Here is a 14,644-nt window from a genome sequence, read left to right as displayed (position 1 = left end):
TGAGGAACGCATGAGGCAGAGTTGATTTCGGAGGCGACAGTTCAGGCTGCCATATTTTGAGAGGCATCGGACTCAGTAGGTTGGCACATTTTGGAGAGCCTTGATCAAAGAGGAAGGGGGTTGCATGGTTTGGAGAGGCGAGAGCGGTGGGTGAGCGCACACCGAATAGGATAGCATGATCCTTGAATTCGTATAGAGGTGATTTGGCTCGCTTGGTGAAGCAAGACGCTGGCTTTTGTCTCTTGTTTGGGTCAGTGAGGACGATCGGCATATGGGGCCGTTGCACTGGGTCTCTGAGCCGCTGGAGTGGAGTGCCGCTCATGGATTGCCTGGCGTGCGTTTGTTTTGTGCTCGTATTCACGTACGAATAGGAGCGCCTCGATTCCAAGTTCCACAAGGACCAGCTCTGGGCCAAGTTAAGTACAAGAATACTTGAAAGGAGGGTTTTTCTTTTTATTTTGTTTCCCTGTTGTCTGTATTTGAGTCCGTGTGAAGAGGCGCCTTGACTTTAGGATTTATTTACTTTTATCATTATTGTCATTATCTTTTGAATTATTGTCCTTTGTAAATATTTGTTTATTTTCGTTAAATGTATTCCTTTTAAGAGGCTGTATACATGTACTTGTAGTGGGGTTTGAGTATAAACCCCCTGTACATCCGTTTCATTCCCCGTGCTCCTCCGCCCCTCCGCCATTGCACCCCATGCCCTTTGAGCACGTGTTAAAATCTCCGAGGATCAACGTATCCGCCTCCTATTAATGAGGAACTGCTCGGCCGTCCCCGGGGCTGGCGGTGTTAATTACCCGTCACCACAATTTGGGTCGGGGGTTTAACCTGGACCGACCACCCCCGCAACAATATATATTTTTTTAGATTTTAAAAGTTGCAGAAAAAAAATTCCAGAAGTTTACCACCATTGATGCAGCGTCTTGCACACCACCTGATTTAACACGTTACATTAGTTCTTTGTGCCTGTTGTTTGTGTCCTTTATAACACCCTTCTTAAAAACAGTAAGTTTCCTGTTTGGAATGTTTTTCAATTTTGTTTGACAGACAGGTAGGTAGACAGAATCAAAAAATTATCTCACTCCTCTCTGCGCAACGAGGACAAATTCAGAGCCAAAGTACTGCTTCACTACAGGTTTGTTTTCCAATTCATGTTCCTATTTGTGTTCAAAATATCACATTCAATTGAAATAAAGTTGTTCCTCGATCATAAACTGACGTTTGTAGACAGACAGACAGGCAGACAGAGAGGCAGACAGAAGTTAACCAATTGCTTAACCCCACTTTTTGCTTCGTGTACGCGGAGTAATGACAAGAGTTATAGACTTAGAATAGTGGTAACAGTCATAATAATACTCATCGTCATAGTGGTGATAATTATGGTGACAGTAATGAAAAGTTTATTACAAATAACAATGTCAACTAGAAAATGCTGTTTTTAAAACATATACTGGAAAGCAATCGATGAAATTTACAAAACAACAATCAGTATCGATGTGCAGTTATAATTAGTCAATGAAACGCTCCAATTAAACCAAACGAAAAAAGATATAACTTATTAAACGAAACAATACTGTTGAGAGCTGTCATCTCAGTGTGTTTCCAGTGGTCCAATTGACTTCCCCATGGGAATGATGCGCTCTAAATAGCTCCACTGACGGTCCAAAAGACCTCACTATGATCCAGTCACAAAGGATCAACCAAACGACTATAGCCATTGCACTTGTTACCATTCATTTACTTTACACTGGCGTTTTCGGTACTCGATTTACAGCATGCACAGTTACTGGTGCTGTAGTTGGTCTGTGAATCACTTTTACAATTATATTCAGCACTCGACTGATCTGCACAATGCCAAGGGAGGAGGTTTTGAGAGCGATGAGATCAGACATCCTGATAAATTAATAGATATGTGATGTGGAGATTGAGGACCGAGGAGCCTATAGCTCTCCTGATGGTCACAGTAACATATACAGGTAACAGGGTTGAGTGAGGTTCGGTTAATGAGGGTGGAAAAGATAGGTATGGGCAGGTCATGGTAGATCGGATCGGAAAAAAAATATATATATATATATAATATATTACTCTCTGATAATTATATATCTTATTATATATATATATAATATACACGATATATACATATATATTTACATGTAGTGCTGCAGATGCTATTTACACACAAAATTCACAACCAATTGAGAACGGAATGGTGGTGCCACATGTTGCAGCTTTCCTCGACAACTCAGGTGTGATTATTCAAACAAACATGACATATCAGTCGAGTGCTGAATATAATTGAGAAAGTGGTGCACAGACCAACTTTGCCATTGGCCACACAATGGGCATACATATGATCATCAAGGGCAATGACCCTCCTGAAGGAGTCTGGCACGAGTTGGCATAGTTGAGACAAGTGTACGATGACACCGGCTGAAAATAGAAGAAGGGAGCTGCTCGACCACGGCACCAATGAGTGATGTTCATGCCATAGAATAGGATTCAAGCCAGGATGACATGGATATGCTGTGTGTACTCCTTCAGCACACCCAGTTCAGCACACCCAGTTCAGCAAAAATACACACCAATGCAATGAACACAAGCCACATAGACTCAGGCAGCTCGAAGAGCGGGAAGAAACCCTGGTAGAGAACATATTCATATTACAAGAAATCCCAGAATGTCCCTCAGTGAGGAAGGGACATTGAATGACAAAGCAGGGTACATCAGCAAATGTGAATTGGAAACAACAACTACAATGATGGGGCTGACAAGATAGCTTAAAGATAGCGTAGTTGACTGTGTTGTCGTATCTGTGTTTCATTCTCAAACTGTCTTTAACCTGTCACAGGTAGGGCATTGCATAATTACCTCTGTCCCTAAAGGTGGATATGAAGTTTCAGGTTATGTTTTCACCCCTGTCTGTTTGTCTCTCTGTGAGCATGATATCTCAAAAAGTTATGGACAGATTCGGACGAAACTTGGTGGACAGGTTGGGTGTGTGACACGGACAAATTGATTCGATCTTGATGAAGATACTAATCCGGATGCTGATATGAGGATTAAAAATTTTTTTTTAAGTGATTCTTTACCATTGAGAGATGGGGCCAAATACGACGTATAGCACGATATTTCAAACAGTTGTGGACGGATTATGACAAAAGTGGGTGTAGAAGTTGGTTCGGTGATGAGAACAAGCCAATTAGATTTTAGTTAAGGTCCAGATCCAGATCCGACCTTTCAGTGGGACACAAAACTTAAACTGTTCAGCCTGTGTCGGAGGTGTGTGCTGTTCCGAGTGCTGTTCTAGTTAGACGTGTGCCCATCAGATGGACATTAAGTTGACATCACAGCTGGCAGTACTTACTTGTGGACATTAAAGATCCTACTCAATGTATGCTAGCACCATGGCTAAATGCCAAATTCCAGGTGGAACACACGAGGCACCGTATCAGTGGTGCACCACACCCCCAAAAATGACTCAACTGTCAGCCAAGTGGTGGACATTATTCGATGTAAAATGAATAACTCATCCTCATCATGATAATCTTACACTGACATTAAAAATAGCAAATTATGTTTCTATAAGTGAAAGCAAAATCATAATATAAGGTACATAAAAAAGATTGTATAAGGATTGTTTGAAAAGACTGGTTAAAATGATTGTGTCAGGTACATACAAAGATTAAGGAACGAAGGAAATCAACTTTTTGATATAACCTTAAATCCACTGTGATTTCAACATTCAAAACCAGAGATAATTAATACATTCAATAAGTTACCAGATATGTCAGCCGTGTCACCGAACAAAACTCACTATATGGATCATTCATGGGAACTCCATCCCCTTTGCTTCGGTACAACCGTGACATCATCAGCTGGTTACAATTTCAGGCTCATATAACACACACTGTGAGGACCATGAATACCTTCATAACTCGCAATGGACCGAGACCTTGCAGGCGGAAGCCCCAGGGTGGCCCGATGACCCCAATCTGAACTAGGGACACCTTTACCTCGTCCATGGCTAAGGCAATTTCTGTGCGTGTCGAGTCCCCTCGCTTTTTGTAGCTCAACTTTGTCTTCCTATCAGAAGCCATGAAAGGCTTTCAGCTATTCACAGCACACACTTTTTGTGTTGGTATCGCAGCACTTACACAGGAATTTCATTTTGAAGTTATTTTTTGATTGGAACGATCTTTCCTCGCACCCATGAATGCTACACCCTTGTGCCCTCCTGATACGTCTGTCCTCAACTCATGTCAGAGCACACCTGAAAGGGAGCATTAACTTCTCAGTGTGGCCAAGCTGCAGAAATCACCTGATTGCAACAGCTTGCCTGCCACTGTGCTATCCTCAACATTAGTGTTTGATGGAGTTAAATGATCCTGTTTGGAAATATGGGGAAAGGTGGAACACTGACCCTAAATTCGACAAGACGCTGATGTCATGCACATACTTTATGGAGGGGTATAGGGTCAGTATTGCTCCTTTTGTTTAATTTATAACTCCTGACTACAACCCAAACTCCTAACTTGTGATCAGCAGGGCAGAGACAATGCGTTTGTGTGGCAGACGACGCTTGTTCCCAACAGGTCAAGTCGTGCAGCATTTGCTGTTATGGCACTCGACCTGTACTTTGCCACCTTATCAAGTTGGAGGATTTGATATTGTTACGGTTTTGGGGGTAGATGAAACGATTTAATAGTACAGATAGGATTGTATAGTGTAGCATGGTACGTGGACAGGTAGAAGCATATCGATGTATTTAGGTCAGGGAGTCCGTCAGCGTAAGTGTTATGTGTCACCACATGAGGGGTGGTGTGGTTTTAATTAGTTCAGGGAGTAAAGATAAGTTCCCCTGCACGTGATTACCCTCTGTGATTTTCCCAATGTTTTTTTTTATCTTCCAAGTATGGTCATAAGCTTGGGACCGAGTCCCTGGAGAAATAACAACAGGAGAAGCCCCACATTCGCAGGTTTTGAGGCGAGGAGGCCACGCCCTGAGAACAGGCAGAGAGAGGATAAGAGAGGAGATTACTACTGCAGGGGGTGCTTGGCGGAAAGTACAAAAAGTAGGCTTGGTGGCAAGGATGGAGGATGTGTTTGGAGAAGGCGAAGTGTGTGTGCTTGGCGAGGGTGCACGCCTGGGGCAGATTGAGTGGATTGCTGCACATCTCGATCTGATCGAGGAAATGCTGGCAAGATTTGTGCATTGGAGTTTGGAAGGCTGCAATAGGCGAGGCGCGATCCTTCCTGTGCGTCCCGTTGGATGATGGAGGCGCTTTCCTCCCAGTCTCGGCGGCAGATAGTGCCATTTTGTTTGGCGGGTGCACGCGACGGATGGAGCTTCCCAGCACCAAATCGACGAGGGCCAGGCTGAGTACCAGTGCTTTGGAAGGGGAGTTTTATTTTCGTTGTTACCCTTTGTCTGTGTGTGTGAGGCCTCGATCGTAGGAATTGTTCATTAAATTTGTTCGTTGTTGTCCTTATAATTATTTGTGTTTTATTAAAGAATCGATGTCAATGAGCGTGTCCGCCTCCAAGGAATAAGGACCGCTCGACCGTCCCAGGAGGTTGGTCGGAGTTGGCTGCCTGGCTACCATAAATTTAGGTCGTGGGAATCGAACCCCAGGACCCCTTCGACAACTGCTGGCAGGAACGGGGTTCAAGGCTGGCCAACTTCACGACGATATGATATATATATATATATATATATATATATATATATATATATATATATATATATATATATATATATATATATATATATATATATATATATATATACACAGATGTTTGGTACTACAGAACTTTAATATGGATACAAACAAACACGATATAATAGTGACCGAAGCTTTTCGTGCTGCATTCTTCGGGGTAAAAATCGCAGCAAGTGAAGGCGCGTGCTTTATACGCAGGTCTCAATAAGTAAAGGTAGACGCTGATTGGTTCAACCATAATGACGTCACGGTTAATCCAAACGCCCATAGGTTGGCGGGTTGGGTCAACGTCGTGTGGGCGGAGACAAGACAGCAGGAGGCGGGTCGTGGCGGTGTCGACGAGGGCGAGGCGAGAGCGGGAGAGAGGCGGAGAAAGAGAAAAGAGAGGCGGAGGGATTGCTCCGACCTTTAGAGAACTTGCATCGCGGGGGGAGGGGCCACCCCAAAGCAAAACGTCATCATCTGAATCGGGCGCTCCGATTGGCCCAGACCCCCCACGTGGCCCGCTAACTTGGGCCGGAAACCGCCTCACTTCGTTTCCGGCAAGGTCATCCCAGACAGCGAACATATTTCGCTCCGACCCCACGACATGACACGAATTGCCCACACCAAAATTGGCACACGGATCATCCTGCAAAACCCCCCGGGCCATGCCCTGGCGACCGGATGAGGGTCCCGCATGCCCACTCGGGCGTCTGACCATTGCCGATTAGAGTCCCTTTATAGAGAGAGTAGCGACAACGAACGATTTGACGCCATTTTGAGTCCATTCAGTGCGATGAGCGTGCGGAGCCGCCGTATGGCGCTCGTGCATTGAACCGTGTATTCCATTATGTTCTCCGTGTATGAGAGATGGGAATGGTCTTTTCCATGTTGATAATGAACAAATTATGTGAAGATGACAAAATAGAAGATTTATGACAACTCAGAGCCAGATGATAAAGAAGAAATTCACAGAACTGGTTGTGATTTAACAGTCACAGACATTTAGAATCATGACAAAGAAGGAATGAACATGACAAGTACACGTGCTGCTTATTTCAGCCTCATTTTAATTTCAGGGAGGCGAGAGCGAGACTCGAACTCTCACCTCCCTGCTTATACGTGTACAATGTACAATACAATGTTAAGAGTTATCTTTGTATTTCTGCAGTTGCTTGACCTTGTTTATCGTGTGTGGGTATATATTTGTGTTTGTTTAATTTTCATATTTAAATTATTAATCTAAACTTTTCTGCATGTTGCCGATCAAATATTAATCCCACCAAAAATAGAGTAGCCCACCCCACCCAGCCCCTCTTTCCTGTTTCCCTCATTTCCCTTATGTTTCCCTCATGTTTTCCTCATTCCCTGAAGGTAAAAGCCAGTCCCGACCATTCTGCACTCCGAAGTTCGATGGGCTCCCTTCTATGCTTCTATGGGGTGTCGACCTGTTTAGTATCCTGAGATCTGGCAGTCTACACCCACACCAATGGATTTTAAATCTTTGGTATAACCTACTCTTAAAAGTTAGGGTTAAGGTTAGATTTATGTTTAGGGTCAGGTTTAGGGTTAGGGTTAGGGTCAGAATTCGGGTTCGTGTTGACCCTAACTCTGCCTTTGAAGAGTGGGCCGTGTTAGCCCGTTCTCCGTTCATTCGTCTTTGTTTTGACTTTAGTTTGACTTTGACTTTGAGTCTGAGTTTGACTTTGGAGACATGATCTAGAGTCTAGACCCTATATTAATTGATCTCGCTTGAAGACTCCAACTCAAACTTAATTTTACATAAAGATTCCTTCCCCTTCAAGTGCTAATTAATCCACGAGCAATGGATAACAAGCCTGGAAAGCCAAAGCAAAGGCCAGTCTCACTCGCAGCACAAAAATATACGCATATGGGACCATTACCACCATCACACTGACCTGGCAGAGAACTGACAAAGAAGTTGCTTTCCATCCAACACGAACGACACTGTTCTCCCAGATTTTCCGTCTTTTAGCATCTGATGGAAATCTATACATCTTGAATCCCTTTTCTGTTCTATTTGTGCGCCCAAAGGTGCAACAACCTGCCATTTTGTCGTAAAATCGATGTAAAACACGAATGAGTACGCTGCGTACAGCTGGAACGTTAAAACGCTGAACGATATGCGTCCGATCCTGACGGCGATGGACTCAAAATGGCTCCACGCAATCACGTGACTAGATTTTTCCGGACCCTCTATGTCGCTACTCTCTCTCTATAAAGGGACTCTAGTGCCGATCAACCCGCGCACCACGCGGCCTGCACTGTACATTCTCCGCCTCGATCGCAGCTTCGCTGGCCGTAGAGACGAGAAGATGTTCACCATCCGTGGGGAATCCGCTGCTGGCAGCGAGGGCCGAAGGTGCATCATTATGGATAAATCCATGCACGTTTCATGAGCGGCGTACGTGTCTGCCTTCGAGCACATTCTATACAGTATGCAGGGTTCGGTCATTACGCGAGTGGCCAGCGCTCGCGTTCGCACGACTCTGCTGGCGTGTGCGCGGGGCGAACACCAATATGTGTCAAATATTTGGTTGAAAAGGAACAAGCCGCTTCCACTCCGCACACTCGTATCCCACCCAACATGGCGTGGAGTCGTCTTTATCGGCCGCCGTACGCGTTTCGTGCAGCATGGGCGTCGTGCTGGCCGTGTTTCCTGTGTTGTGAAAAACACCATTCGTGCAGCCTCTTAAGAGGTATTCATTCGTTTACCTTTTTAATGCAACCGGCAATCTTCCCCAGATCATCGGAAGCTCGAGTTGGTAATCCTGCACTGCTAAGCGCACGATATGACTCGCTGCACACGTTGGGTTTAGGGCTCGCTTGGGAACGAGGGCTCTGTGCTGCAGTTTCCTCGCAGCGGCGCCGCACGCGTTGGCCTCCATGAGGGCCCACCTCACAACGAAGGCGCACGTGGCTGATTCACCTCAGGAATAATCAGACAAAAAGAAGAGTTGGGACGAAATGAAGAAGAAAATGATGTAAGCAAACCCAGCTATGAGATATCGCAACGCACTACCTTGTTGTCCCGCGAGACAAAAGGAAAGGGACTATCGACACGTATAATAATGGAATAACTGTCTTGGGACCACTATCTGTTGGATGAATGCGGTTCCGAGAACCGCAACAATATTTATTGTGATGGCCATGGGTACCGAGTGTATTATAAGGGGGAGGGGGTAATGTGGGTGGGTCTTTCTTTATGAAAACCACCCATCGCTTTGCTGACGGAAACACTGAGATGGGGGAAAAAAAGAGGGGGGAGATAGAGAGGGGTGGGGGAGAGTCTTCCTCTTCTTGTGTATAGCAGCTTAGTTGCCAGGGTAGCTATCATTTCTTGGAAGCGCAACTGTGTCGCTGATGCAGTGCCCCTCTACCAGTACACACTGGTACTCATTTCGCCGACCTCGGAAGGATGATAGGCTGCGTCAACCCCCCTGGTGTATTAATTCAGCAGCCAATGGGGCTTGAACTCAGGACCCTCGGATCCCAAGACACCACCCTAACCACTAAGCCAACACCAGACTCTTGGGGGAGAGTGTTGAGAGGGAGGGGGAAAGCGAGAGGAGTGAGGGGGGAGAGAGATGAACGAGGGGGAAAGAGAGAGGAAGGGTGGGGGAAGGAGGAGGAAAGACAGAGGAGGGAGGGGGGAAAAGAGAAGAGAGTGGGGAAAAGAGAGAGGAGGGCAGGCGGAGAGTGAGGAGGGAGGATGAGTGAGGAGGGAGGGATAGTGAAGAAGTGGAGTGGGAGGGAAGTCTGTGAGAGGTGAGAGGAAGGGAAGGCAGACGCATGGTGGAGTGTTAATTACGATTCATAATGTCTCATCAAAATGATTCTGCATCGAATAACAGTGAAGATGGAAACAAAATAATGTCTGAAATCCATTTTATACCGGTCATACCATAAAGACCACCCAGAGACAAACACCACACAGACATGTCCAGAGATAAACAACGCCCAAACGCATCTGGAGCCAAGCCGTCCATAGACAAACACCGCTCCGACACGTCCAGAGACAAACTCCCATCTGGACATAAACAACGGCCTGGGCACAAACTCCCGTCCAGACATAAACACCGCCTGGACAGGTCCGGAGACGAACTCCCATCCGGACATGTCTGGAGACAAACCCTGCCCGGACATAAACACCACCCGGATACATTCGGAGTCAGGAGGTGCGTCTGATGTATAAACAACAAATGTGGTCATCATTGGTGAGATATTTATTGGTATGCCATCCTGATGAGGGAAAATATGCCCAAAATCCAGATAGGCGGCTTTGTTTGATGTTTAGCTGATGTTGATGAGGTAATCTTTGTCTGTTTGACAGTCATAGTCATCGTAGTCACCTCGGGCCGAGGCCTCGAGGTTGGAGGTGATACTTTGGTGTGTGTACGACTATGTCCAATGGAGATCGGGGGAGTGTTCATTACACTCCACATGTTTCGATATATATAGGATAGTTTTGTAATGGTCGGATATATATATATATATATATATATATATATATATATATATATATATATATATATATATATATATGTGTAAACTTCAGCGCTTCAGCACATTACACTCCACTGGTCGGACCCTACCCTATATATAGTACTCCTAGGGGTCTAAGACCTTGACCTTTAACCCAGAGAGGTATGATGTAAATGCACCTTGCTCTTGGCTATTTGTAGGGGCAACTTCATTCCAATCGGACAAGCCTTGATCAAGTTTTGGTGGAAAATTTAAAAAAGTCTGTAATTTGGTCATGACCTTAAAATTAGGTCAAAGTCATATAAAATTATGTCAACGCGGCATAGTTTTTATTCCCATCATTGATGCACATTTTCATTCCAAAAGCCCTCCTACATTGGCAGAAAAAGGAGAAAAATCTAAATGGTACATTTATTTTGGGGTGTAAGACCTTTACCTTTAACCCAGAGAGGTATGATGTAAATAAATCATAAATGTGCCTTGCTCGAGTCTATCTAGAAAGGGCAATTTTGTTCTCATCAGAAAACCTTCGTCAAGTTATGGTGGAAGATGTTAAAATGTCTATAATTAAGTTATGAGCTTAAAATAAAGTTAAGATTTAAAAAAAACGTCAACCCCGCATACTTTCTGTTCACGTTATTGATGTAAAATGTCATTCCGAAAGTCCCAGCCTGCTCCGAGATAGAGCTCAGAAAATGGGAGTGCAGGAAGAAAACACACACGCAAAAAAAAACAAACAAAAAAACATAATAAATACTTGTTTAATAATATAAATGCTTGTTTTAGTGGTCTAAGAAACGCTGTGATACCATTAAAAAATTCTACTAATTGTGGAAACAAACCCTACAACAGCAATAAGCCTTCCCTTGTCCTACAAGGAAGGCTTAATAACCACGGATGTGTTCCATTACTAACTAAGACGGGCACTCGGTAGAGTGCATAACTCCGCCAGGCTGAACATTTTACGCTTTTTTATCCCACTGAAATGCTGGATCTGGATTCGGACCTGAACCAAAATGTCATCGGCTTGTTTTTGTAACTTACAAAACTCATCCACTATCATTAATTACAAAACTCATAAATAATTAATCCTTCCACCAGAGGGTAGCACTAACTATCATTTATGGATATGCATTCAGGAGCAAATCCAGGAATTGGGTGGGGGGGGGGTTCCAAATAACAGAAAATCTAAGTCATATGAACGTTATGAAAACTTTATTGCAGCTTTCAAATAAATGCACATTCACATATTCTTTGATTATGCATGTATTGTGCAAAAAGATATAAAAGTTAATTAATTTAACATTTAAATGCATAACTAAAAATAAAACAGCTTGAATTCAATAAACTTCAAGTTTCAATCTTAAATATCATGACAAGTGAGACCTACCTGAGTGATGGTAGGTTTCCTAACAGCCTATATGACATACTAGAAGGAGTTCTGGGTGACCAGGGAACCCCTGGGTTTGCCACTGTAATGGTAAATATTTTTTTGTTGGGAGGCGGTTCCAGGCAACCAGGAAACCCCCCTGGATTTGCCACTGGCATGTAGATAAATTTTATTTGTGCATCAAATAAGTCGTCTACAATTGTACGCACTCATTACCCTGCGCTCGTGAAGCGAGAAGCAGGGTTAAGCAATTGGTGGCATACTTACATATGTCGTATGTCGCACGTGTCGGCATTTTGTTGAGCTCGAAAACCGTTCAGTGGAGAAAATTGAAACTTTACCACATGTTACATGACCATGTGATATAGCAGTCACTCTTTTGAGGTCAACAAAGGCCAAATGTCAACATAGGCCAATTTTATAAACTCCTTAATTTTCATCTGATTGACTAGAAATTTGAATAGGTTTTTCATATCAGGTCACTGAATTCAACCACCAACTCTTTTTAATGTCAACATTGGCCAAAAGGTCAACATTGGCCGAAATTGAAATTATCAATTTTCATCTGATTGACATGAAATTTGAACAGTATTTTCATATCGGGTCATTAAATTCAACTACCAACTATTTTTGAGGTCAATATTGGCCAAATTTCTAAAATTGTCAATTTTCATTCGATTGACTTGAAATTTGAAGAGGATTCTTGGGGGAAATGCCAGGGGCAGAGAAAAGGGCCCTTTACGTGGTACGTGTCATGAGGCAAACTATACAAAAGAAGGGACATTCCATGGCTTGTGGAAAATTCCAGACGATAGAAAATATGGCACATTCAAAAAATCTCATGTGCATGCTGAACTACCCTTGTGTTCTTCGGAGGAACCAAGTAACACTCTCGAAAAGGTCATACAAAGGGGCGCCCTACATATATAGGTTAAAACCAGTCAGTACGTAAAGTGTTTTGTGTACCTTGAAAACGAAAACACATGAGATAATGTGTTTGTGTGTGATTTAATTTGTTTCAAAAATTGGCACGATTCGAACTCTTTGATGCGTTGCAGAAGGGTAGAGAACAGGTTCCCTTCCTTTCCTTGGGATAACCTTTTCCTCTTTATGACGTGGTCATGACGTATGATTTTACGTCAGTTTTCATTTCTGAATGAGCGATATTCCCCGTTCGTGCTCACGATAAGATAGCCGTTAGTCCAACGGGTACTCATTCTATTCCCTTTCCATCAAGACACATTGGCTTGGAAATACACGATTTATTTACACATTTTATTACCTCCGCCACCAAAGGTGAAGGAGGTTATGTTTTCACCCTTTTCTGTTTGTTTGTCTGTCTTTGTGTACAGGATATCTCAAAAAGTTGTGGACAGATCGGGTGTGTGACGAGGACGAACTGATTAGATTTTGGTGAAAATCCGGATCTGGATACGAGAATTATTTAATTTCCAAGTGATTTTTCACCATTGATAGGGCCAAAAACGATATGGTACTGTATGGCATGATATTTCAAAAATGTATTTGACCCGATGTGTTCTCCTGGATCAGGCAGTACGTGGTGGAGGTATGCACTCTACCCGAGTGCCCTTCTATTTATTTTTTTTAATGTAGCACATTCCAGTGAAAAATGGATCAGGAAAGGAGGCTATATCCTGCGGGAAATGGGACAGGAGCAGGGACACATGGAAATTCCACTTCATGTGAAATGTGACTTCAGGACCTCAACTCTCCCCCCCCACCCCCACGCTACCTCCTGATCACTCCACTCTCCTCGTCCCCTTCCACCCTCCTCACCCCCTCCTCACTCATTACCCTTTCCTCCACCTCATTGTCCCCTCATCCCTCACTCTTTCCCCCCCTCCCTCCCCACATTCTGTCTACTTCCTCCCTCACTCTTTCCCCCTCCCTCCCTCACTCTTTTCCTCCTCCCTACCCTCACTCATTCCCTCCCCTCCTCCCCCTCCCATCACTCCCTCTCCTTCCCCCTCACTCCCTCTCCTTCCCCTCACTACCTCTCCCTCCCCCTCCCGTCTCTCCCTCCCCCTCCCGTCGCTCCCTCCCCTCCCCTCCCGTCGCTCCCTCCCCTCCCCTCCCGTCGCTCCCTCCCCTCCCCTCCCGTCACTCCCTCCCCTCCCCCTCCCATCACTCCCTCTCCTCCGTTTTGCCTTTTAAAACATCACTATCCAGACAGTTTTCATCCCATTTTGTTGTAACCGAATTTTAAACCATCTTCGCCAAGATGAAAAATGAAGTTGTATATCAAATTTGAGTGGGTCTTTTCACAATGCCACGGACCAAGTGATGAGCAGAACCTGAAAAATGAAAAATAAAAAAAATTAAGAGAAAATCAATTAATTGATTCTATTTTGCACCCTTTTTACTTGGTACTGATGGAGTTTACCAATGGGAGACCTTTTAATTATGATGAGCGACCCTCAAGTGTCATTGCAGAAGGTCTTCAGACAGGTCTAATTGGGTCTATAATAGAGGATTCTTAATCATTATTAATTATCATGTTCATTCTTATGTCTTTCAGACCGTGTTCATTGTTGAAGTTGAAATAAATCGCCAACTGGATTGACAAAGAGAACCTCAGTCTTATTTATGAACACGGTGCAAGTTGACCAAGGCCACGATGCCTGCTGTGGGATGCCCAATCACTGGTTGTGACGACACCACTGAAGATCTCGATCCTGCTATCGTGGCCGCACTCATCACTGCCCACAGTGCCATACACGCCCCTGGACATGCCGCCAAGGCTGAAAAAGTCAAAAGGCCCACAATCGTCGCCGCTGGCTCCAGTGAAGAGTGGGCTTACTTCGAGTCACGGTGGTCTGAATACGTCGATGCAACCAAAGTCACTGGCCGTGATAAGGTAGTGCAGTTACTAGAGTGCTGTGATGAACCCCTGCGCAAGGATCAACAAGATTGACAGGTGGTGGCCTTTCAAACAAACCCATAGAGGTGGTAATGGCAGCCATTAAAAAACTTGCTGTTCGCGATGAGAACACTATGGTGGCCAGAGTAACATTACATA

At 44.3% G+C, this 14,644-nt stretch overlaps 1 protein-coding gene across 2 annotated transcripts in view; it reads right to left on the bottom strand.

Annotated features, from left to right (window-relative positions):
• The window catches only part of LOC147018846 (uncharacterized), a 39,009-nt gene extending 34,891 nt beyond the window's left edge, over positions 1 to 4,118 (bottom strand). For both annotated transcript variants that reach the window (XM_085898917.1, XM_085898918.1), the window contains exon 1: positions 3,933 to 4,118. In XM_085898917.1, coding sequence (XP_085755043.1) covers positions 3,933 to 4,103 — 171 coding nt within the window. In that variant the 5' untranslated portion in view covers positions 4,104 to 4,118. The remainder of the gene's footprint in view (positions 1 to 3,932) is intronic.
• Positions 4,119 to 14,644: the final 10,526 nt, after the last annotated feature.

The sequence above is a fragment of the Eptatretus burgeri genome, chromosome 10, assembly GCF_056783735.1.
Source record: "Eptatretus burgeri isolate ZD-2024b chromosome 10, Ebu_testis_v1, whole genome shotgun sequence".
NCBI classification, from domain to species: Eukaryota; Metazoa; Chordata; class Myxini; order Myxiniformes; family Myxinidae; genus Eptatretus; species Eptatretus burgeri.
Note: the sequence above shows the minus strand (reverse complement) of the source record. Positions and strands in the feature narration are given on the sequence as shown.